This window comes from Impatiens glandulifera, chromosome 7, assembly GCF_907164915.1.
Source record: "Impatiens glandulifera chromosome 7, dImpGla2.1, whole genome shotgun sequence".
Taxonomy (NCBI): Eukaryota; Viridiplantae; Streptophyta; class Magnoliopsida; order Ericales; family Balsaminaceae; genus Impatiens; species Impatiens glandulifera.
Window position 1 is genome coordinate 39708372 of NC_061868.1, and position 26656 is coordinate 39735027.

Consider the following 26656-nt stretch of genomic DNA (forward strand, 5'->3'; position numbering starts at 1 on the left):
TTAAACAAATGCAAAGCGCGTTTAGTTGCGAAATGTTTTAATCAAAAGGATGGTATTGATTTCCATCATTGTTTTGCACCAGTGACTAAGAGTGTAACTGTAAGATTGTTAATTGTTTTAACAGCCTCAAATAGATGGATCTTGAATCACATTGACATAAATAATGCATTTCTTCATGGAAACTTAGAAAAAGATATTTTTATGAAAATTCCGCAAGGTCTAAACAATTTTGATAACACAAACATGGTCTGCAAATTAAGAAAAAATCTTTATGGTTTGAAACAAGCATCAAGGCAATGGTATAATGAAATATCTAATTTTTTGATTGATATTGGTTTCACAAAATCACAACATGATCATTGTTTATATTTTAAACAAAATGGTGTGAATATGATTGGTCTAGTAATATATATTGATGACTTGTTAATAACAGGGAATGACTATGAAGATATCAAAAAGATCAAACATATGATTGATACTAAATTTCCTATCAAAGATTTTGGAAATGCAAAGTTTTTTTTGGGTCTTGAAATTGTACAAAATGATCTTGGTATTTTCTGTAAACCAAAGGAAATATATTCTAGATTTATTACATGATACAGGTCTAATGGGTTGTAAACCCACAAACACGCCAATGATTAAAATCATAAAATTTGAAGATGAAACTCAAGATCTATTATGTGATCCTTCTAAGTATAGAAGGATAATTGGGAGACTTCTATATTTAAACTACACTAGACCAGATATTGCATATGCTGTTCAACAATTATCTCAATTCATGCAAAAACCTCTCTTATGTCATTGGAATGCAGCTTTGTACTTAGTTGAATACTTAAAAGGTACAAAATCATTGAGTATTTTTTATCCTTATGAAAATGATTCTTTCATAATTACATATTCTAATTCTGATTGGGCTCTTGTGTTGAAACAAGAAAATCTATAACATGTTATTGTATATGTTTTTGGTAAATCAATCATATCTTGGAAAGCCAGGAACAAACAACTATTTCTAGATCTTTTACAGAATCTGAATATCGTAGTCTTGCTGCTACAGTTTGTGAACTTCAATGGATTTCCTATATTCTTAATGACCTGAATTTTAAATTAAAGTTACCAATATATTTATATTGTGATATTAAAGTTGTCATACACATATCTGAGAATCCGGTTTTTCACGAAAGAACGAAGCATATTGACATAGATTGTCATGTAGTTAGAAATCAATATTTGGCTGGTTTTATTCAACTTTTTCACGTGCAAACAAAGAAACAAGTTGCAGATATTTTCACGAAAGCATTGAATTTTGCTCAATTTCAAGACCTTCGATCACGCTTATTTCTTCAAGATATTCATTTATTCATCTTGAGGGAGGAGTATTGAGATAAGTTATATATTTATTTATTTAATTATTAGTTTATACTAATAATCTTTATTCCTTAATATTTCCAGTTTCAAACAAGACTTTATAAAGTTTATTATTTTTTTTTAAGTTGTAATATTAGTTCAAGGACTCATTTATAGTTTTTACCATATGAGGATCGGATATGTCCCGATCCCCAATTCTTAGGTTTACAATGTAACAAAGACTTTGAGTTTTTATCAATCAATACAACTCACTGTTCTTCATCTTTCTTTCTAGAATTCTTGTTTGATTTCTTGGTTAAAGTTCAACAAATAATTAATGCACTAACTAATAAGAAAATTGTTAAAAATTTAACCATAACTCAAATTGACAAACACTACCTCACTACTACTGAGAACAAGTTAACAATAATATCAACTTAGTCTTACCAACTAATTAAAAAAATAAATAACATTTTATTCAAACAAATTCTAACAAATCTCTCCCTTAAAATAGATTGTATTCTAGTTTAACTTTAGTGACACTCATCAAACTTCTCAAATCTTCGAAAGTCTCAAATTTCAAAGCCTTTGTCATAATATCATTCAATTGTTCTTCAGTCTTGCAATGAGCAAGGTTTATCAAACTCTCATTGAATAAATCTCTAATGAAGTGATAATTTTATAGTGGAAATATTATCACAAAACTGTAATACATTTAAATTGTGACTTGAGTTTTTGTAGAATTCTTCTCATCCATTGTATTTCACATACTGCAGAAATGGCTGCTATCAATTCAGTTTCAGTAGAGAAAAGTGTAACAATTGGTTGTTTTTTAGATGACTATGTTATAGTTCCTCCTCCCATCATAAAAACATACCCAGATGTGCCTCTACGATCATCAACATCTCATGCGTAGTCACTATCGATATACCCAACAAGTTCTCCTTATTTTCCTTTTTCATATAATACACCAAATCCAACAATCCCAGTTATATACTTGAGTATCTTTTTTACAAGATTCAGATGCGATTCAGTGGGTGACTCCATTTACATACTTGTTATTCCAACTGAAAACATCAAGTATGGTCTACTGACCGTGAGATATATCAGGCTACCAACCATTTGTGTATCTTGTTGAATAAACTTTATTTCCACTTTCGTCCTTGTTAGCTCCGGGAACAATTGGATTTTGGACAGGATTACAACCAGTTAATTCAAATCTTTCCAACATCTCACATGCATATTTCTTATGGCTTATGAAAGTCCCACTGCTATCTTGCTTTACCTCAACCCCCATAAAAAATTTCATCCAAGGTCTGTCATCTCAAAATCTTGCATCATAGCTTCTTTGAAGACATCAATCATCTGTTCATTACTTTCTGTTAAAACCAAATCATCAACATACAAGCTAACAATCAATATTTTTACTTTTGCATTTACTTTACCAAAGTTTGTTCAGATGAGCACTTTTTAAAGTCTTATTTCATAAAGTAAGCTTCAATTCTGCTGAACCAAGCCTTTGGAGTTTGTTTTAATCCATACAAAGCTTTTTATAGTTTATAAACTTTGTCCACCTCCCCCTTTTTCTCAAAACACTTGGACTGGTCAATAAATATTTCCTCAAATAGTTTTCTATGAAGAAATACACTATTCACGTCCATTTGATAGAGATTCCACCTTTGTTGAGTAACTTTTGTAATGATCATACGAATAGTATCCCAACGAGGTACAAGAGCAAATACTTTGTTATAGTCAATGACCTATTCTTGAGCGTATCCTTTAACAATTAGTCTGACCCTATGTTTATAAACTTCTCCATGCTCATTGAGTTTAGTTTTAAAACCCACATCACTCCTATCTTTTTTTGCTCCAATTGGAAGCTTCACTAGCTTCCATGTATTATTTATCTCAATGGAAGATATTTCTTGGTTCATTGCTTATTTCCACTTGTTATTTAGTGAAGCTTCTTCATAAGTGACTGAATAAAGAATAACAAGTAAAGCCACATCACTCCATCCCTCTTCCACTAATAAGTCTTCATCAAATACATAATTTTTGTGCCATTGAGGGACCTTCTAATTCTTCCTGATTGGACAGTAAGTTGAGTAGATTGAATTACTGTTGTTGTTTCATGAGAGGAGTTATAAATAGTAGGTTCATTTGTTGTTATTTGTTCAGAAGATGAGCTAGAAGACTCGAGCTCCTCATCATTTCTACAACAAATTCTTTTTCTATTTCATTTTTTCTTCAATCACACCACCTTTTCAAACTACTCCATTATAAACTTTAGGCATTTTTTTTTCAGTCCCACCAATTTCTTTCTTCGACTATCACATCTTTGCTCACAATGACCGTTCTTAACATTGAATCATAGAGTTTATATGCCTTAGATTCTCTGTTAATGCCAAGAAATATGTAAATATGACTCTTATCATCAAGTTTATGTCTTCTTTATACATTAACTAAGGTGTGAGTTATGCAACCAAAACTTTCAAATGACTTATTGATGGTTTAATGTTGCTCCATACTTCTTCTGGAGTTAGTTTCTACACAACAAAAGTGTGACTTCTGTGACTTCTGTTCATTAGGTATATACGCCAGTAAGTTGATTTTGTCCAAAACTCTTTAGGCATTTCTCTACTAGCCAACATGCTCCTTACAAAGTTCATAATTGTCTTGTTTTTCCTTTCTACAACTCCATTTTGCCGAGGAGTGAATGTTGCAGTCAATTGCCTCTTAATTCCCCATTCCTCACAAAACTGTTGAACTCCTTGGAGGAAAATCCCCCACCTCAAGGCAAGTTAGTGGTAATCCACCCTCATTTTCAATCATTAGTTTGAAGCTCTTAAATTTCTCAAACACGTCGGATTTTTCACATATAAAATATGCCCATATTTTCTACTGTAATCATCAATAAATGTTAGTATGTACATTTCCCCCCTATTAGAGGCTGAAGTAATAGGACCACAAAGGTCTGAGTGAATTAATTGCAGCTTCCTTGTGGCTTTTCACTTACTTTTCTTTGACTGCTTCTTCCTATGTTGCTTTCCAATCAAGTAGTGTGTGCAGGTGTCTTCAGGAATGGTGATTAAGAGTAGTTCTTCTACTATCTTTTGAAAATACATCTTTTATAGACTCTGATAATTAAGATGTCTCATTCTAAAGTACCATAATAGAGATTCCTCATAAAAAAATAACTTAAAGACATGTAGTTGTAGAGACTATTTTTTTGATTCCTTTGGTTTTCACTTCAAGTGCCATCTTCTCAGCATTGATCTTTAAGAGTCTATTTGAGCTCATCTTTGTGGTCATTATTAATCTTCTTCTTAGACAATAGATTTTGCATTCCTCATCTAGCACAAGCAGCCCTATACCTTTCTGTTGTAGTTGACACATACTTAAGAGGTTACATTTCAGCTCTAGAGCATAGTAAACATCTTCAATCAATTGTTTAATGTCATTCACTTTAATTTGAATACTTTCTTTTCTCAATATATCAATTTTCATGCCATTTCCCATTTTTAACAGAGTGATTGAACTTGGTATCCAAGTGTATACTTTTGGTGGAGCTGCTATTGTAACCTCTGATTCAACATTAGTCATAAGTAGGACTTCTTCTTCATCCTCTACAGTATAATTGGATTTGTCTCACTCAAGACATTCAATCTGAAATTGTCTCAACTTCTTACACTTGATTTATTCAATACGTGACTTGTCAAATGCCCTTCCTCTTCCGACTCTTTCTCTATTCATCTCTTTGTCTCTGTCTCTTCCTCTTCCATTAATAGAAACATATATTTTTAAGGCTTGATATTCTTCATTTTCGATGGGCTTGAATTTCTGCTCGTGTACAACCAAGCTTTGTAGTTCATCGACTGACATGGTTCTGACATTTCTTACCTCTTCTATTGCAAACACAACATAGATAAACTTTTTAGTCAAGGTTCTCAAGATTTTTTCTACGATAATGGTGTCCGACATTGTTTCTCCATTGCTTCTCATCTGGTTTGTTATAGCCGTAATCCTCGCGAAATACTCCTTGATCGTTTCACTCTTCTTCATCTTCAGGATTTCAAATTTGCATCTTATAGTGTTGAGCAGAGATCTCTTGACCCTCTCGTTGCCCCCAAATTTGATTTTAAGAGACTCCCAAACAATCTTAGCTGAATTGCGGTCTAAAATTTGTTGAAAAGTAACTTTGTCGATTGCTAGGAAGAGTAAGTATTTCACTTTGCAATCCTTGTTCTTTAGTTCTTCAATTTGAGTTTCGCTAAGACGGTCTGTCACTGCATGTTCTTCAACATTTTTTTTGATTAGATGCCACATCCCTTTTTCCCTAAGCAAATTTTCCATCAATTCATTCCAGTGAAGGTGGATAACTTTGCGAGGTTGTTGTCGTTCTTCTCGTCCATCCTTGTGAATCGAATGCGTCTTACTTTTCCCTTTCGATTATAAATTCAAATTTATTCTAATAGTTAAATTTGGCTCTGATACCAATTGTAAAATAGTAATCAAAAAACTTTTCAAACTCATAATAATATTAATAAAAAGTAGGTCTTAAATAGTAAAAAATAACTATTTTCCTACAAAATAGTAAAATACTAACTAATAAGGAAACTATCAAAAACTAACACTAACAACTACTAAATAAACTGTCAGACACTATCCACTACAAAATAAACTGACAACTTCGAACAAGAATAATATCAACTTAGTGTAACCAACTAATTAAAAGAACAACCAACATTTTATTCAAACAAATTCTAATATAAAGTCTCTATCCCCATAGCTACGTACCATCATCAATATCTCTGGATTGAGTTTCAATCTTTTTGGATGACTATTAGCTATTCCTTGATCTAAAAGGATTTGATCAAAAGCTTCAGGTTGTCTCAAAAGCTTCAGGCTGTCTCATTGATGTACTATTTTGGGGGAGGAAAATGGGATAAGGGGAGACTAGGGGAGAAAAGAATGCTCTCAATTAAACATTCTCAAGAAGTGATTGACCCTTCCCCAAGTCAGTTCAGCCATTAAGGGGAGAGTTTTAAATTTCTTATTCTAACTGCTCATCTTGATCTCTATAAATCAGAACATACAAACATGGGTATGATTTAGGAAATTATTTGCTCGAGGATCTTTAAGTCTTTGATTTTCAAAATGTCGTAAATCTTCTTCAAATTCATCGTTTTCAACTAATGACAAACATTTTCCTAGCCCAAGGTTATGTTGTTGCTTTACATAATTTATAGTTTCTTCAATGTCTCCATTGACAACACACAAGAGGATCAACTAGAATTGGCAAAAGCGCTCTGAGTTGAAACAGGTGTCAGGTGTCATGATGGTTGGTATAACGTTCTTCTTAATTAAAAAAAAAGGACCAATTCTTAATATTTCCTTATGCGGTAGAAACAAAATGTTTCATTTCAACAAAGGGACGTATATATATGGATTCAATTCGAATTAGCAAAAGCAATGTCTCCTTGCATAATATGGATTCCAAACATTCATGATCTGGAAGTGAATGAGTCGAATTACTTATCCATCGGTCTATTAGTGAATCTCTCCAGAGATTGTGAAAGATGTTCCACTAGAAATATTCTTGTTATTGCTTCGACTCATATTCCCCCAAAAGTGGATCCCGCTTTAATAGCTCTGAATAAATTAAATACGTGCATTAAGATACGAAGGCTTCTTAAACAACGAAAGCACTTTTTGACTCTTTCATATACTAGGGGATTTCACTTGGAAAATAAAATGTTCCATACTAATGGATTCGGGTCCATAACCATGGGTTCCAATGCACGAGATCTTGTAGCACTTACCAATGAGGCCCTATCAATTAGTATTACACAGAAGAAATCCATTCTAGACACTAATACAATTAGATCCGCTCTTCATAGACAAACTTGGGATTTGCGATCCCAGGTAAGATCGGTTCAGGATCATGGGATCCTTTTCTATCAGATAAGAAAGGTTGTTGCACAAAATGTACTTCTAAGCAATTGCCCTATATATATATATATATTTATTTTTATTTTTATTTATTTTTTTATTTTTTTTTTTTGCAAGAAACAAAGATCTAAAAAGTAAGTCAAGTAGATTTGTAAAAGAAGAAACACTTGCATCTTAAATGGATGATTTTGTTATTTGTTGGGTTAACGGTTATTTAGATATTATGTTGAAGACGAAGAGTTCATACCAAAAAAAAAAGTTAATGCATTTTCTAACTATTAATGATGAAGAGGTTAAATGAGACATTTTTTTTTATAATATATACGTTCAAATGAATTTTTATATCTAAATGAGCTAATTTAACAAATAGATACGTTTATATGAGATTAGTCTTTATTTAAAAAAATATATTATTTTACCAACTCTTGAAATCAATGCAGTAATAGTACTTTTTAATGTCTATATTTTTTTAATAATGCTAGTGAGTTAGTTACAAAATTAAACGAGTCATTATTGACCATTCTTTAAAATTTTGAATAGATAGCAATGTAACACATTAAAATAGAAGTATGGATACATACTATTTGGTAGGAAGAGTGTTGAATTTGCTAGATATATTGTTTATTTAAAAAGAAAAACATAAGTAATATAAAAATATATAAAAAATACAGTTTTTTTAAATAGTTTAGTCTTCGTATTTTAACACATTACTTGTTTTTTCAGAATAATCAAGTTATATTGTTAATTTTGCGTGTTAACCACTTCATAAATTTAAAGTGATTAAATTTAAAAGGTAAAATTAAAAATAATATATATATATATTTATTTATTAAACTTTCAACCTAAAATACAAATACAGCACTTTATCTAACTAATTAATAGGTTTTATATTTTAAAATTAAGTATATATAAAATATAGTTTTCGTACTACAACGCTTTATTCGATCAAGTTATTAATTTGCAAATTTAATCTTCCATAAAATTTGAATGATTATACTAAAAAGTAAGATTAAAAATAATATATATATAAATCTTAATCTTACCCTTTAACAATATAATTACACTCCTTTATTCAATTAAACTACTGAAACTTTATATTTTAAAATACACTTTTATTTATAATAATATATACATATTACATATAAGTGTATATTAAGACCATAATACTTTCAGTTGACTACAAAGATAAGTAGTTCACCAATCTAGCGTCGCCTACTAGGTTGTCTCCACGTTCTAAAATTGCTCATTTTGGGTCTCGAAACCACTAATTTCGGATTTCGAAACCATTCATTTTGAGTCCCGAAACGGTCATTTCGGGAGAAATTTTTTTTTTTTTTTTTTTCTGAAATGACAGTTTCGGAACCCGAAATGACCGTTTCAGGACCTGAAATAAGCGTTTCAGAACATTTTGAAAAATTTCTCTCTCCTATCCACATGTCATGCCACATTAATTAGTCGACTTACTTTCGTTGAATTTTTCGTTAAGTTTATCATTTTATATATTTTTAATTCATTAATTTTAGTTATTTTTACTCTATGAATGTAATAAATAGATAGTTTAATGAATAAAAAAAAAAAAAGTCATATACTTTTCATCGCTTCTCTTTTTTTCACTTTACCGTAATATAGTTATTATTTTGTTTAAACTAAACCTAGAATCCGACAAAATTATTAATTTTCCATTAAAAACAAACAAATTACATCAATGTGAGATAGTGAAAGTTACTTATAATTTTTGATTTATTAGTTAAAAATAAAAGAAATTTGAACGGTTTAAATTGAATTTGGTGGGATGAGAAAATAAGGAAGAAGTGAAGGAGGAAAGAGTGGAGAATGGAGTGAAGATTCAGAGCAAGCAAGAGCATAAAGAGGCCATCGATGAATCTGTGATGATGTTGAATGATTGAAACTGTCTTTGCGGCGTTGCCGGAAGGATTCTTCATCGGGAGATGCCGACTGTGCCGTTGGGACTCTCGCCGCCGCCTAAAACTTCCATTCTTACTATCTCTAAGAAGAAGCTTACCTTTCCTCATAAACCCAGTACTCATCATCCTTCTCTTTTCCCCCTACCCATAACAGGTTTTCTCTCTATCTCTGTTTCCCTTTCACTCAATTTCTTCATCTTTCTTTGAAAAATTGAAGCTTTTATGAATCTGCAACAGTATTAGCATTGATTTTACATAAGGTTGTTTGAGAGTTCAAAAAGAATTGTTTTTTTATCTTTGAGAAGGGGGGAGAGTTTGCAGGGCAAGTGAAGTTGTTGAATTGTTTCCAGCAGTGGGGAATGAAATAATGGTTAGAGAAGCCAGGTTGGAGGATTGTTGGGAAGTGGCTGAGACTCATTGTAGTTGTTTCTTCCCCAATTACTCATTCCCTTTTGATTTGATGCTGAGGATGAACCGGGTAGTGGGAATGGTATCTGGATTCTCCTCCTTACCAACTGGCTGCAAGAGAACTTGTCTTGTTGCTGTTATTGGCAATTCACATGGTGAATCCTTTGTCTTTGGAAATGAAGATTTTAGAATTGGAGGTCTTGATGTTAGATTTAGCCTCATAAACAAGGGATATATTGCTGGAATATTGACTGTGGACACTGTTGCTGATTTCTTGCCAAGAAAGGGGCCATTCCAGCAAAGAAGGTGATGTTGTTTTGACTGGTTTAATTTAGAATAATGCTGTTTTGGATTTCCTAACATGCAATGTAGCCTATGTTAGGATGTGTTTGATAATATATCACTTTATTCTAAATGAATCAAGTGCTTAGTTGATAACACTACTATTTGTCATCACTTAATCAATTTTAAACCACTTACAATTTGGCAAAAAAGTTTAAGCCAAAAATTTGACTTAAAACTTAATTCATCCAGTTAAAAGGGAAGTCAAAAGACCATATTACCCTTGGAGTACTTTTTATCAAATTACAACCGTACATAAGGTGAATATCGTCCACACTTGATAGCTCAAGTGGTAAGAGTTTTGAACTAATAGATTGTGGTTTTAACTCTAAGAACACCTTGGTTGAAGATTGGAGGTAATTTCTGTGTTATGATATGCTATCCTCTTAAAAATAATATCCTTGCGTGATTTGTATTTTTTTTAGATGAATTTCAATTAACTCATTATCTAATCAATAATATACCCATCAATCACATAAATCAAATCATGAACCAAAATACTCGAGATTTTGTTTATAAAAGTTAAAATATTTTTTCAATATATATTTATACCCCTAATGTTTTATCCAAATAACATGATTTTCAATAACCCAAATATTTGGAAATAACCACTTGGTTATGGTTGACATTCTTTTAGAAGGGTTTTTTGGAAGATTTTCTACCTAGTTTTGTGTTTGGCCTGCGGTTTAACCTGTATTTTTCACTTGTTGGCCTTGATTTAAGAGTAGATAGTTAATATTTGAACTCATTGTGGGTTTGTTAAGATGATTATTAATTTTGTTTGAATTGAATTGCATTGTTATAGTGACAAGGGTGTAAATTGGCTTAAAATGTATTAGGACTGGGGTGGCATACATATCAAATGTAGCAGTTATGGAAGGTTTTCGACAGAAGGGGATAGCGAAAAGGCTAATAGCGAAAGCCGAGATGAAAGCTAGTAGCTGGGGCTGTCGATCGATTGCATTGCATTGTGATGCAAAGAATCCGGCTGCAACAAGGTTGTATATAGGGCAAGGCTATAAATGTGTCCAAATACCCCAAGGAGCAAACTGGCCTTTACCCAAAACTGGTAATAAAGTCAAGTTTAATTTCATGATGAAGCTGCTCAAACAACCAAACACTATGCCCTAGCTAGGTTTCACAAGTTTGTAATTTGTATTGGAGAAAGTTCACAATAATGTATTGTACATATTTATAACTCATAAACTAGGGTCATTTATTATTAAGTAAATTAAGAAGATTCTCGTATAATCCAGTCGGATAAAAATATAAATAAAATAAATTTAATAAAAAATAATAATAATGTGTATTTAATGTTTAAAATTCTTAATAAATAAAAAATAATATATTAAAATAAAAAATAAAATACTCTCATTTTACATTTTATTCACTTCGATAAAACAACTTATCTTCTCACATATTTTTTCCGAATGAATCTCTCATCTGGTAACTTTACACTTTTATTTTGGCCAATCAAATATTTGATTCATATTTTTAACATTTAACATCATGATATCACACTTTGATCAATCTAATATTTGAATCATATTTTTTAACCACTTTCAATTGATATTGGCATATTATCACTCGACAAACCACATCACAATCACACTTGGTTAAAGGGTTGCACTTATATTGTTAAAATATCTCGCGTTCATCAAATTTGATGTTAAATTTAAAATATAAAATTTTATTAGCCTAGTTGATTAAAAGACTGTACTTGTTTTGTTAAGTTGCAAATTCGAAACATACTTATAACACTTTTAATTTTATTTTTAACCGTTTTAAGTTTATGGGCGAGTCAACCTACAATCCGACCCAAGTATCAATTTACTCTCACATATATATCTAAATTAACCACAACTCTCGATCTGGACACTTTGAAATTAAACAAAATTATATATATATGTATATATTTAGATTAGTTAGTTAAAAAGTTGAACTTATATTATTAAAATAATATGCGTTAATCAAATTTGATATTGAATTTAAAATATATAGCCTTATTAGTCTAATTGGTTAAAAGGTTGTATATGTTTTTTTAGGTTGCAAGTTCAAAACATACATATAACATTTTTAATTTTTATTTTTAACCGTTTTAAGTTTATGTGTGGTTCAACCCACAATCCGACCAAAGTATTCATTATTTTCACATATATATTTATTTTAACCAACAACCCTCGACCCCGCTATCTAAACACATTGAAATTAAGAATCATTATATATAATATATATATATATTAATTATTTAAAAATTGAATTTATATAGTTAAAATATCATGCGTTTTTCAAATTTGATGTTAAATTTAAAATATAAAATTTTATTAACTTAGTTAGTTAAAAGGTTGTACTCGTTTTTTTGTTATATTACAAGTTCAAAACATACTTATAACCTTTTAAATTTTATTTACAATATTTTAAAAAAACAAAATAAAACATAAAAAAAGCAAAGGAGAATAACATATTTCTTTTCATTTTTATTTTTCTTTGTTCTACATTTAAATTATTTGTTTTGTAATGAATTTTGACCCTCGTAATAATATTTAAATATTTTTATTAAAAAATGATTAAATATATTATAAATATTCTTTTGTCTAATATCAAACCTTCTCTGATGCATTTGAGAAAAACAATTGAGAGGATACTTACTTTAACTTCATTAATAATTAGAATCACATTTTACCATGCATGTTTATAAATTATATATAAATATTAAATAAATTTTAAAAAAATCTTGGATTATGTAGTTGAAAAAAATCAATACAATTGAATTATATATATTTTTTAATGAAATATATTAATGCGTAACAAATCAAAGTATGACAAAGTTCTATTTCAAAATGTGTTTTTATTGAGACTTAAATAACTTGACAAGAAAATAAAAATGTTTTCAAACTAATTGACAAGAAAAGGAAAGAAATTTCAAAAGAATTTATTAATAGTTTAAAAAAAAAAATCAGGTTTAATACGAAGACAAACTTGAAAAAGTAATATATATATATATATAATGATGCTTAATTTCAAAATGTTTGGATTGTCGGGTCGAAAGATGTAGTTAATTTAAATATATATGTGATAATAAATGATACTTGGATCGAATTTTGGGTTGATTCGCCCATAAACTTAAATTAATGATTTCGTTTTCTACCGTCGCGATGTTGGTTTAATTCGGTTTGACGAATTTGAGAGCAGCTTTAGAGTTCTTTCTCCAAGAAATACTTGGAGGTATTTAATTGTTGTCTTCCATTGATTTGGTTGGAATCAGGAATCTTTCTTTATTGCTTTGATACTAAGTTTGAAAAAAAAGATGATTCTGTATTTAGTAGATGGATAGAGATAAAGAATTTGTTTGAATGAAAAACAATTATTGATTGTATTTCCTTGATTATAAAATATTAAGTATCACTATTTATATAGATCAGACTCTACCTTATTAAGTAACTAAATAATAACAAAATTTAATTAATAAATAATCAACTAAATCAATTCTTAATAGATAGAGTCAAAGATACTTTGTGTGCATTTTATAGTTGACTTCGTAATTGAAATAAACACTTCTTTAATTGAGAAACATAAGTCTTCTATATGTTCCCATAGTTCTTGTGGAAGATGATTTTGAGACTTGTTTACAATCTTGTTTAAATTATATATTACTGATTTGAATTGTATTTCCAATAAATACAGTTGTGTTTACCAAATATGTTTAATGTTATTGTTATAAATTCGAAATCTTTCCCTGAAAGTGTTAGAATATAAGATAATATATATACGTAAGATATTATCACAATATTATAATTTGCAATAATATCATTATTATATTATATTATTAGTTTCTCTATAAACTCAACTTAATGCATATATATATTAGTCATAATATATGTAACCAAAAGATATACTATTAAATACAATTTCTCTCTATTCTAATATGATATCAGAGTCAAAATTTTATTCTTAAGCTACAAAATTTAGTCTTCCGCCGTCTCCATCAATGATTACTTTGGCCATTAATAAAGGCTCTAATAATGCTTATTAATTATTATTATTATTATTATAATATATTTTTTTTCAAATAATTCTGTTAATGTTCTTATTTTCTTCGGTATTATATTCTCTTAGTTATGTTTTCAGTTGTTGTTTTATCCCAGTAATTAATGTATATATATTTTTATTTGTCTTAATTCAATAATACGTGTTTCTTTATTAGTTATTTAGTCAATACACTGTCATCTTTTCATTAAGATGAGTTTTTCAGGTGTTGTTTAATTTCAGCATTCTATGCCTATGAATTGTACCTCTTCGCTGGTTTTCTTTTATGCAACACATTGTCATTCCTTCGTTGATTGGATCTCGAGACTCACGAGTAACTTTAGAGTTCATTCGGTTGTTTATCCCAGCGTTCATTCAGTTAACACACTATCAATTTGTAACTGGATGGAGCTCACAAGTTTCTAAAGTTTGAAGAATACATCATCAACATTTAACATCTCGTCTTCGACCTCAAGTTGTTCAAACATTTTCCATCTTGAGTTTAAGGAGTCATATTAGAATATAAAATAATATATATGTAAGATATTATCAAAATATTAAAAAATATATATATATATATAATGACGCTTAATTTGAAATGTTGAAGGTGTAAATCACGCTATCTCCAAAATGACCCTCATCATCATAGGTATTTTCTCTTTCTTAAATATATATATTTCTTTCTCTTCATTTATCTATATTAATTTAGTTTAACATTAAATATTAAATATGAAAATATGTAAGAATAAAAAAAGTTTCAGTTATCATATTATAATTATCTATTAATTTAATTTAACATTAAATAATGATTATATCAACGTATATAACTACAATTAAACCAATATATTAAATCAACCCGACTTTTCATCTTCTTCTCCACCCAAATATTTTCTTCCTATAAATAATCTTAAATCAACAATGTTCATTGAAAAGAGAATAGTGATATCTCCATATCGATTCATAATATTCTCAATTTCTCTGTCAATATCATGCTTTCAATAATTGAATTTGCATTATGTTATTTTTTAACAATTTGTTGTTCACTATTTTATATTTTTTTTCCAGGAATTTGATTGTTTTAGGCAGTTACAACAACATCCTCGGTCTTCAAGCGTGTTATTTTTGTATCGACACGTAATCTTCTAAATTCTCTATCAATATAATGTTTTCAATAATTGAATTTGTATTATGTTATGTTTCAATAATATGTTGTTCACTATTTTGTATTTTTTCTCAGGAATTTGATCGTTTCAGGCAGCTGCAACAACGCCATCGATCTTCTTTTGAACCCGTTCATCGATCTTCTTTTGAACCCGTTCATTTTAGGAAGCTACAACAACATCCTACGCATTTCATCGATCTTCTTTTGAATTTGGTATGGTTAAAGTATGAGTAATGATAAAATTTTATGAATAATTAATAAAATAAAAACAATTTTTTTAATGCATATGATCTCTATATTCTTAGCCTAAGATTTTTTACTATTTTCCAATTTTTTTTGAAATATTATTATTATTTATTATAACGTTTAATTAATTTATTTATTATTCATATTATTTTATAATATTTGTGTTGATTATCCTATTTAATATATTCATATTATATTAATAATAATGTGATTTAGTCTGAATTTAATTATCGCCGTTTGTTAATTATATCATCATTTATTTAGGTTTTTAAAACATGTTTTATATTTAAATTAAATTTTATTATGGAGGACCTAGAAGAAAAAAGATTCAAACTTAATTTGAAGAAAAATGGGAAGCGAAAGAAGACGCGGAATTGAAATCAAGAAAGCCGAATATTCTTTACCTCAGTAAATTTAGAAAAGTTTTTTTAAAAATTAATTTTTTTTATATTTAATTATTAATTTTTATTATTTCATAACACAACCTAAAAAGATATTTATATTAAAATTATAAATAAAATTATATTTTAATAAATAATATTAATATTTTAATTATATACAAAAATATAATAAATAGATTATATATATATATATATATATATATATATATATATATTCAAATAATATAAAATATATTTAACTTTATATTTTCACATGTTTGAAATAATTGATAAATACATATTATTTTAATTTATAAAATTATTATAAATATATATTTTTTACACAAATTTTATAAAATTAAATTATTATTATTTTAATTAAAATAATAATTAATGTTATTGTTTAACAAAAAAAAATATATATAATAATACTTAAGTTTAAGTATATGTAGTTTTAAAATATAAATTTTATGGTGTTGACATAAAAAGATAGTTAAATATTATTTTTTAATAAATATTTCACATATATTTTAATTAATATTTTAACTTTCGATGGATAACAAACTGTTTCCAAAATTTTGAGAATAAAGTAGAAGATGGAATAATTATGATCAAAAGAGAAAAAACAAAAACATATTTTGCTAAAATATTATTTTTGTCTATTTAAGATAAAGTGATAATTTACGTTAAAAAAAATAAAAAAATTAAATTAATTTAATAGAAAAAAAAACTAAAATTTTAAATAAAATGACCATATTTGTAATAATTTATTTCAATTGTATCTAAAAAAAATTATAATAAATATGAAATTAAATGACTTCACACAATATTAAAAAAATAGAACAAATGAAAAAACAATATTGATACTATAAAATTTATGTAATAGTTCAGTATTATTTTTTAATAGATATTTCACATATATTTTAATTAATATTTTGACTTTTGATGGATAATAAACTGTTTCCGAAATTTGTGAGAATAAAGTAGAAGCTGAAATAATTATGATCAAAAGAGAAAAAAACACAAACATATTTTACTAAATATTGTTTTTGCCTATTTAAGATAGAGTGATAATTTACTTTAAACAAATGGAAAAATTAAATTAAATTAATAGAACTAAAAACTAAAGTTTTGAATAAAATGACCATATTTGTAATAATTTATTTCAATTATATCTAAAAAAAATATTTTTATAAAAAAATTATAATAAATATGAGATTATGTGACTCCACACATTATTAAAAAATCGAATAAATGAAAGAATAATATTGATACTATAAAATTTATGTAATGGTTCCGTATTATTTTTTAATAGATATTTTACATATATTTTAATTAATATTTTGACTTTTGATTTATAATAAAGTAGAAACTGAAATAATTATGTTCAAAAAAGAAAAATTACAAATATATTTTGTTAAAATATTATTTTTATCTTTTTAAAATAAAATGATAATTTACGTTAAAAAAAATAGAAAAATTAAATTAAATTAATAGAATGAAAAAATTAAAATTTTGAATAAAATGACTATATTTGTAATAATTTTATTTCATTTTATCTAAAAAAAAGTTTCTATAACAAAAATTATAATAAATATGAGAATAAATAACTCCACACAATATTAAAAAATGAAATAAATTAAAAAACAATATTAAAAAATTTCAAACTTATATATTTAATATATACAGTGCCTAACAATTATGATACTATAAAATTAATGTCAAAATACAATATAATGGTAAAATTTATGTAATAAAATTCAAATGATTATTAATTTTTTTATAAATTACGTGTAAAGATGTAAATAAAAAAAATGAAATTTAAATGTATTAATTTTTTATATAACAAAATTTAATTAAGATACAAATTTATGTTTATTGTATTTGATAAAATATGTTTAAACTATTGAATATATTAATCATTAATATATTATATAGTGTTATTCAATTTTTTTTTTTATAAAAAATTTAATTTTTTTAATTTTATGTCTTAATTATTTCGCTTATATATTTGTCCGTTTGTAGCGCACGGAAATTCACAAAATATTATATTATATCATTATTATATTATATTATTAGTTTCCATACAAGTTCAATGCAATGTTTATATAATAGACATAACTTATATAATTTAATATAACAATTTAGTACAAATCTTTCTATTATTATAACCGAAAACATTTTTGAGAGTTTTTGATAATGTAAAAATAAATAAGAACTATTTGAGTGAAATATTAAACTAATAGTTCGATAATTCCCAGTAAAACGCGGTGTGTTCGAATTCTGATCAATTTTACGCGAGAAAGGGGACCCTCTCTAAGCCTAAGTATTCCTCAATAATTAATAGCGTAAAAATATCGTGAGGGAAATAACATGGATATTGAAAATCTTACAAACCCGTAGGGAACATTCGAGCGCAACAGGTTAGACTTGGTTGAACTCTCCCCAAAACTATACTTGCAAAGTTTCTCCGCAAAAAACTCTCCACGCCCGAACTAAAGGTTATTGAGAAGTTTTCGATAATGTGAAGTGAATCGATAATGAGTTCCACAGATATTATTCATTTTTTACCTTATGTTTAGGAAATGCTTTCCATGCGAAAGGGGGCACTGTCTCCATAAAAGAAGACCTACACTTCAAACACCCTGATTATTCTACCCGTCCACTCTATTAGCAGGCCCTTTCTTTTTGGGAAATAGACAGAAGTAGAGAAATTTTGTATTATATTGAGATCTCTATATTGGGAGGCTTAAACGTGTAAAAAATGAGTATGTAAGAAGATGACGTGCTTTTACACTTTATTAGAGACAAGACAATTATTCAAGTATATCATAAGCCTTTACTATATTCATAATTGATTTATTTCGTCTTTCAGAAATTCCATTTTGGTATGGAATATATGATGTTAAATATCTCTTAATATCACTTGTCTCATAAAAACTAGTATTAAATTTAAGATAATCACATTCTTAAACTCCCCACCCCTATATATGCACAACCAAGAGACTAATCACATTCTCTAAAGCATTTTTTTATAACTCAACAAAATCTTGAAAGCTTGTGATTTCTGTTTACTAAGTCAACAATTTCAAATGCTCGACATTTAAATAGATACAAAAAAAATCAACCAAAGTAAAATAGTATTTTTTTTCTTTCATGAGTGCATAAAAACAACAGCTTTAGTGTAAAAAATCAAATTGAGTTTTTCTACTTTAGTAGAAATCAATTACAAACATAAACAATCAAAGAAATCAAAATCATTTAAATGATACTAACTATCTATCAATATTTCTTAGTCTACTCTAACCTTCCACTTTGATCCTCTTCCCATTATTTGAAGGCCATGCATTCAATTCTGACTTCGAGTTAATATTGTTAGAGGAAGTCGACGTTTTATCGCCGCTACATGATGCTGGTTGAGTAAGAATGATTTCCTTTCCAAATAATGTAATTTTCTTTTCCACCACCTCAAGATTACAAGAAGAAACTCCTAAAGACAATGAGCAAGACACATTTTCATCATCTTCAACATCGCCTTGAACCAACTTTTGTTTCTCGGATAATTTCATTTCTTCGTGTTTGGCTTCCTTTATTTTTATAGGAACGTTGTTTTGGATGACGACCGGGTAACCATTCCGAATATGGAATGTTTCTATAGGAAGTTGCCCATTGTAAGAAAAATCCGAAGCCAAACATACCTTCTTTCTTGAGAACATTGAAGAATAAAAAGGTGGCGGCATATTCGAAACCAATTCTATTGTCCACGGGCTCACATTTCTTACTTCTCTTAGCGTATCCGGTTCATCCCATTCTACCTAAGAATCATCAAAAGTAAAAACGCGAATAAACTCTTCACACTTAAGCTTGTGATGTAAAAGTAAAATATAATGTAAGATGAACAAATTACAAGCAATATCGAAGAGCACCCGAATTAGAAATAAGTTACCTCAAGACATCTCCATGGATAGTTAGGGTAAAGAAACGGGTGAAAATATTGAACCGAAGAAATGGTACCCGTAAACAAACTTATACGGGTCGAATCTTGAGTTTCAAAATGCATTTTAAATTTCAATCCTTGACACCATCGAATCATCATAGATCTATCAACAGAAGAAGCATTCACAACAAATTCAGGAACATTCGACCATGGATAATAAACAACTTCAAACTTTTCACCACTAATCGCAAGTGAAACCGTCTTAAGAAAAGACTCCAAAGTTACACGATTCTTATGATCCATCTTCTTAGCTTTTCTAATCCCAACACTCAATTTCCCATCACCATCTTTAACAAACACAACCGAATCCCCAGCAACAAGTTTCTTCTTATTCACGAAACCACTCCAACCCGTCGTTAACAAATGCCGCAGCGGCGTTCCTCTATAAATATGCCGGAATTCCCATACATGGCCATGAATATCCTTGGCAAAGATAGACTGAGCTATGGGTGAAACCTTGTAATTCAGCTCAGGAAACATAGTATCCGCCCAGAAACGCGGCACTGAAAACCCTCCCCCGTTATTGGCATCCGATTGGGTTAAAGTTTTGGCAACCACTGAAGGCTGCGGCTGCGGCGGCGTTGGCGGCGTTGGCGGCGTTGGCGGCGTTGGCGGCGGAGGTGGCGGCGGCGGTGAAGATGGTGCATGGGTTTCTAGGGTTTGCATGGTATTGTAAGTTTTGAGTGGGAAAAGTTCAATCTTGACAAAAGTTTCATCAGTATCAGTATTAGCAAAATAATTAATGGATATTACCTTACAAAGAATATAAGAAACTGATTTTCCTGAATTGGGTAATTCTAATTGTGAATGTTCGGCATGACCCTTTGGGAAGTAATAGACAGTTGAGTTCACCGGCGGTACATTGACCAAACCGCCGGCACAGGCGTGCCATAGTTGGGGATTGACCATTTTTTAAGGTTAGAAAATGATTGTTATCAAATTTCATTTCTTTATAGAAATGATGATTTGATATATTCCTATTATGAAGCAATAATCTTGGAGATGAATAAAAAAAAAGAACATAATCCCTGGTCTTAAGGTCTAAACATAAGACTCAGTAGTTTTACTAACATTCAGCTGAAGTTGTGTTTTTTTAAATTAAGTTATTTATATTGTAACAAATGCTTTTTTTTATCCGTGTTGGTCGGATGTAGATGGACTAGTTTTAATTGACTAAGTTTAAAAAAAAAAAGTTGCATGAAAGTTTATATAATTTTTTTTTAATAAATTTATATAAAGAATTATTTATTAATGTGCCTTAAGGTGAAATAAGTGAGGTATGCTAGCCTCTCACATTAATTTTTTAAAATTATTTATTAATGGCCAAATATTAAATAAATGTTTGTCTGCGTTTTGAAGAATTTAAAATGGTGTATTTTTAAAAAAATTCTTACTGTTTTTTTATTTATTTTTAATGGCCAAATATAAATATAATAAGGTTTTTACTCTAATTTTTAAAAAAAAAATTGTTAGAGAATTAATTTTTATTTGACTAACTTAAAAATGTGGTTGTTGTGAATACAGCTAATATGACATACCTATATAATTGGGATCCCAAATATTTGTTGGTGTAATAGTTTGGGAGAAATTATCAGAATTTTTACTGTAGTGTTGGTATATTTAATATACATTGGACATTTAAAATATAAATATATATATATATATATATATATATATATATATATATATATATATATATATATATATATATATATATATATATATATAATATATATATATATATATATATATATATATATATATATATATATATATATATATATATATATATATATAGGGAGGTTGTTAATGATTTATTTTAATGTAACATGTTTTTTTAATAAATATATAGAGAGTTATTTATTAATGGACAAATATTAAAAATGTATTGTATTCTCTGAACAATGTTTGTCTGCTTAAAACTAAATATAATTCATGTTTTCGTGTTCTTTTTATGTATTTAACTGTTTTATTTATTTATTTATTTTTATTGTCATTTTTTTCCTTTTTATTTTGTTTAAATTTATAATTTAGAAATGGACACCAAGTTTTATTACATTTTAAGCTAGAATTTAATTAATTTTTATATTTAATATACACGTGCAATAATTTCAAATATATTGATAAGGATTAAATTAACAGCGGTAAATTCACATAAGAGAGTTAATTTCAGATATTAAAACAATATGTGCAATTTCAATTCAACCCAAAATTTTATTTTATTTTATCTAATTAGTAGTCTACAAATCTTTTATTTCAATTAAATAGTAGTTTTTATTTATTTACAGAAATTTATCATCACGAGTGAAAAAGTATTAACGATTATATTAAATGTTACTGTTATTAAGATATCACAGTAACAACTATATTAAACCGTTACTAATATATATCTTCAGTAACGAGTATTATAAAGAAGCATCGTTATAAATATTAATATTTTTAATCTTTTTTCGAATTAAGGGTATCTGTAACGGTTTTACCAATAACCGTTACTGATATGTCTTCCGTTTGAATTTTATTAAAGTCGTATTAACCGTTACTGATAGAGTTAGGGATGAGCAAATGGGTAAAATCAACCTGTTTTGTCTTATCCGTATTAAATCAAAACTAAATTTATTTTATCCGTAATCCAAACTATTTTACTAATTAATACAGATCGAATACGGATTGAATTTGAAAATGGTTTGGATAATCCAAACTAAAAAATATTTATATATATCAACTTAAAATTAGTCAACAATTTTTTTTTTAATTCGATTTTTTTATTATTATTAAATTTGAATCTGAAAAAAATAAATAATAAAAAAATAAAAATAAATATTGTTATCAAAAAATAAGTAAAATATATATTATATTAAGATGAAATTTAATTTAAAAAAAAAATAAATTAAAAAATAAAATTTTAATTAGATAGTTTGGATAATCCTAATCCAATTCGATTTAATTCAATCAGAACTCAATCCAATCCGATCTCAATCCAATCCGAATTAGTATTTAGGTTTCGGATTGAATTGCATTGGATTTCAGATTAATCCAACCAATGCTTACCCTTAGATAGAGTATTGGTAACAATTATTTTTAAAATCGTTACTGATATTTGTCTTGCCGTTTCATCTTCACAAGTGGTGCCTCCAGTTAGAAATTTAAAAATATAGTTATATATACAATTAAGTATCAAATAAAATTTTAAAAATAATATTATAAAAATGAGTTTATTTATTTGAATAAACTAATAACTAATAATTTATTTTTAAATTTATCAATATAAATTCACTTTAATTATGTGAATTTAATATAATTTATAAAATCCTAAAATATATTAAGATTGTAAATTTAAAATAATAATATTTTAGCTTAGGAGTATGTATAATGTTTTTTATACATTTAATATTATTTGAAATATTTAGTTATATAAGATATTACTTCAAATTACTCCTTGTATTTTTTATTTTATTTGCATTTACTTCTTTAACATGTAAAATCATTTAAATTGTTAAAACACTTTAATTTAGTCTAAAAATAGGAACATATTTTTCATATACGTCGCATATCTCGTTTTATTATTTTTCTAAATTTTTCTACGGACAAAATTATCATCTTCGTCTGTCTTCGAATGACCTTTTTAGTTTTATTCTATAACACAATGTAACCGACATTTTTTAGTTTTATTCTATAACACAATGTAACCGACTTTTTTTAGTTTTATTCTATAACACAATGCAACTGACACACTACAATTTCAAACAACCATTTGCAAATTAAGACTTAAAAAGTTATAAATATTGTCTATAGAGTTCAAGAAGATTAGTTTTAGTGGCTAAAATCTCAATTACAGAATATTCAAATCCGTACCATAGCTATAACAAAAATTTACATTGATCAAATAAACTAACTGATGATGAGTCTAGTCTTCCTTTGGATTGTCGTTGTTCCACGGTTGCTGTTTCGACTACTGTTGCGATCGGGAATATGGAGCTCAAATAAGAAATGAAATAGAAAGAATGGAGAATATTGGTGTAAAGAAACTTTGGTGGTTACCTTAGTCTTCGAAAAAATATGTTTGCTCATTCTATTCTCCTTAGCCCATAAGGTCATTAGTCTCCTCTAAATTTATATAGAGTTTGTTTATGTTGTGTCATCATAATCATTTTTAAACAAATATGAATTTTCTTATTCTATAGTCAAAATGTCAACTCTCTTTATAATTAATTTAAAACTATTGATTGTCTAGGTTCCGACTAAGTTGCATTTCTTAGATCTAGATTTCGGTTATGTCTTGTTTCGATTAACATACTAACTTCGTCTTCAAATTACATTTATTCACGCTCCTGATTCATTTTCATAAAGGGAATAACCATCATTTTGTTGTAGGTCATGTCCGACTTATATATTGTGGGTTTCACGGTATTTTACTATATTGTTGGTTATAAAAGTTGAAATGTATCTTGATTTTATCGAGAAAACACATTTTGAATTATTTAAAATAGACTGATATGAAGAAGATGGGGGAACAGATGCGTCTAAGATAACATATCATTTTCTTAGTGTGCAAAATCTTTGTATGGAAATGGAGCGTCCTCATTTGAAAATAGAGATGAAGTCATTTGAAGACAGAGGTGTTTAGAAAAAATAATATATGTCACGTATAATATACCAGTAATCTTGGTCTATTTTTTACCTAAATTGATCGATGTTAACATAACAAAAGTAGTTTTAAATGTTTGGGGAGTAAATTTAAACAAAATTAAATATAAAAAGAGTAATTTTAAACATGGAGCATTATATATCTATTACCATTTTAATTAAGTTAAAATTTTATATAATTAAATTTCACTTTCTTAACCTATTTTATTTTAAGATTATAAAAAGTGTATTTTTTTTATTAATAAATATTTCTAGGCTAAAATTAAGGATAACTTTAATTTAAATTATGTAAGAATAATTATATATTAATATTTAATATATATTTATCAGTCAAACTAAAAAAATAATAAAATCCGATTTAAAATGATTTGGAGGTAAAAAATAACTTGAACACTCTGGATGGAAGCTAAGGACACTGGGTATTGGTATAGTTCTATTTAATTCATCCATCTTTAATAAAATCCAATTAAATTTGACACAAAAATAATTATTAAATTAATGGCAAAGTCAAATTTATCATCTCCATATTTTATGGTGGAACATTTTACTAACTAATCCGAAATTTAATATGAAATATTCGATTGAATTGAGTTATAGGTTTAGAATTATTCTAATTATTCAAAAATAGATAAATATATATTTTAATTTGTTTTTCAAAATTTTATTTCACCTCAATATAATTTATATTAACTTTATCTTTTATCTCGTGGTTTGGCAATAATATTTATTTATTTATTTTTTAAATAATTATCAAATTTTAGTTAATTAAAATATTTGAAATTAACAAATTATTATTAAAAAATTAATAAAATTATTTTTATAATTAATTAATTTATAAAAAAAAAGTGAATGAAACATTAATTAATAAAATAAAAAGAAATTAAGAAATAAATTTATAAATACTTAAATAAAAAAATATTATATTGAATTATCTCAACCATATTCTTTGCCGGTAAAATGTTCTAGAAAAGGTAACATCAAACATTCATGATTTGTACTTTCTCAAATTTAAAAATGATCATATCTCGAAAGTATTATGATCAACGGGCACACATTTATTGGGAAAACTACACGAAACTCGAAAAATGGACAGAAAGTATGAACCTTTTCAGCAAGCCCAAAGAAACTGCGCAAATCTAGCTCCAATTGCGCAACATCCCTCCCCATATGTATAACCCTGAAGCATTAAGTCACTTTGCGAGCCTATTGGAGAATCCACTCTACATGGACCCAACTACAGAAAAAGGTGAGCATATGACTTATGCTAGGATGTGCATTGAGATACACTCGAGATCAAATCTTCCATACCAGATGACGGTAACAGACAGAAAAGGTGAACCCACAATTATGAGAATCTCATATGAGTGGAGGCCGAATAGATGCTTTGACTGTAATACATTCAAACATATCTGTTACAAATGCCCGAAAATAATTGAAGAATAAAGGAAGAAGAAGATCGAGAAAGAGACAAAGACAGAGACATAAAAGAAACAGAAAGAAGACCAAGAAATGTTAGAAAAGGAAAATGTTAAGAATGAAAGGCAGAAAGAGGTTACTAAAAAATCAGTATTGAGTAAGCAGAAGGATCAAGATAAGGAAGGAAATTCAGAACATGGTTTTAAAGAACAGGGGAAGGAAGATAGAGTGGTAAGAGATTCAGAATCAAAGGCTGAGAATAAAGAGGTAACAGAGAAACACAAAAATCCTAAAATAGCAAGGTAAGCAAATTAAGGAAAATATAATTCCTTATAGCCCTGCTATATGGGAAAAACAGAAAGGAAGAAAAGGTAAAGGAATGGGAAGTAAAGCTGGAACATCTTCTTTTCATTAATGAACTTAATGAAATGGAATATTAGAGGGTTAAATGACCCTATAAAAAGAAGAGATGTTAGAAGAATAGTAGAAAGGAATGAAATCACAGTATTTGGAATTATTGAAACAAAAGTCAGACAAAGTCAAATAGAGAATGTTGCCCAAGGTTGTTTCAAAGAAGAATGAGAATTTATTCATAACTCTGATGGGGTTAAATGTAGAATCTGGATAAGATGGGATAAAAGAAGGGTTGAAATCAAGAAATTTTTTGAAAGCAAACAAGTTATTTTGACAGAGGTTATCAATCTAGTGATAAGGGTAAAAATATTCTTTGCGGTAGTCTATGCAAGCAACTCTAAGACAGAGAGGAAGACCCTTTGGAATGATTTGAGAAGAAGCATTACGGACGACAAACCGT

General features: G+C 27.7%; 4 protein-coding genes across 4 annotated transcripts; 2 read left to right on the top strand and 2 right to left on the bottom strand.

Annotated features, from left to right (window-relative positions):
- Positions 1-2649: 2649 nt before the first annotated feature.
- On the bottom strand, positions 2650-5697 carry LOC124909875. The gene is made up of 3 exons (XM_047450505.1): positions 5052-5697; positions 4824-4970; positions 2650-2723 (listed from the first exon to the last, which is right to left on the bottom strand). Exons 1-3 carry the CDS (start codon positions 5695-5697, stop codon positions 2650-2652), a joined length of 867 nt encoding a protein of 288 aa, XP_047306461.1.
- A 982-nt stretch (positions 5698-6679) lies between these two features.
- Positions 6680-8489, top strand: LOC124909876 (protein Ycf2-like). The gene is made up of 3 exons (XM_047450506.1): positions 6680-6685; positions 6751-7348; positions 8470-8489. The coding sequence occupies exons 1-3, from the start codon at positions 6680-6682 to the stop codon at positions 8487-8489; spliced, it is 624 nt and encodes a 207-aa protein (XP_047306462.1).
- A 600-nt stretch (positions 8490-9089) lies between these two features.
- On the top strand, positions 9090-11219 carry LOC124945033. Its single transcript, XM_047485399.1, has 3 exons — positions 9090-9375; positions 9527-9935; positions 10811-11219. The coding sequence occupies exons 1-3, from the start codon at positions 9246-9248 to the stop codon at positions 11100-11102; spliced, it is 831 nt and encodes a 276-aa protein (XP_047341355.1). The 5' UTR covers positions 9090-9245; the 3' UTR covers positions 11103-11219.
- Positions 11220-19087: 7868 nt separating this feature from the next.
- On the bottom strand, positions 19088-20691 carry LOC124909877 (auxin response factor 16-like). The gene is made up of 2 exons (XM_047450507.1): positions 19732-20691; positions 19088-19600 (listed from the first exon to the last, which is right to left on the bottom strand). The coding sequence occupies exons 1-2, from the start codon at positions 20689-20691 to the stop codon at positions 19088-19090; spliced, it is 1473 nt and encodes a 490-aa protein (XP_047306463.1).
- Between the last annotated feature and the right edge of the window lie 5965 nt (positions 20692-26656).

What these genes read in the sequence shown, in the direction of transcription:
- LOC124909875 (XM_047450505.1), bottom strand. Translation starts at nt 5,697, where the DNA reads ATGGAAAATTTGCTTAGGGAAAAAGGGATGTGGCATCTAATCAAAAAA. An exon ending in AAGGGCATTTGACAAGTCAC is followed by an intron (nt 4,971 to 5,051) that starts GTATTGAATAAA and finishes ATTATACTGTAG; the next exon opens with AGGATGAAGAAGAAGTCCTA. An exon ending in TGATATATTGAGAAAAGAAA is followed by an intron (nt 2,724 to 4,823) that starts GTATTCAAATTA and finishes TGGTTTTAACAG; the next exon opens with AAAGTAATGAACAGATGATT.
- LOC124909876 (XM_047450506.1), top strand. An exon ending in AAATGTACTTCTAAGCAATT is followed by an intron (nt 7,349 to 8,469) that starts GCCCTATATATA and finishes TAATACTTTCAG; the next exon opens with TTGACTACAAAGATAAGTAG.
- LOC124945033 (XM_047485399.1), top strand. Translation starts at nt 9,246, where the DNA reads ATGCCGACTGTGCCGTTGGGACTCTCGCCGCCGCCTAAAACTTCCATT. An exon ending in TTTCCCCCTACCCATAACAG is followed by an intron (nt 9,376 to 9,526) that starts GTTTTCTCTCTA and finishes ATCTTTGAGAAG; the next exon opens with GGGGGAGAGTTTGCAGGGCA. An exon ending in GGGCCATTCCAGCAAAGAAG is followed by an intron (nt 9,936 to 10,810) that starts GTGATGTTGTTT and finishes AAAATGTATTAG; the next exon opens with GACTGGGGTGGCATACATAT.
- LOC124909877 (XM_047450507.1), bottom strand. Translation starts at nt 20,691, where the DNA reads ATGGTCAATCCCCAACTATGGCACGCCTGTGCCGGCGGTTTGGTCAAT. An exon ending in ATCCATGGAGATGTCTTGAG is followed by an intron (nt 19,601 to 19,731) that starts GTAACTTATTTC and finishes GATGATTCTTAG; the next exon opens with GTAGAATGGGATGAACCGGA.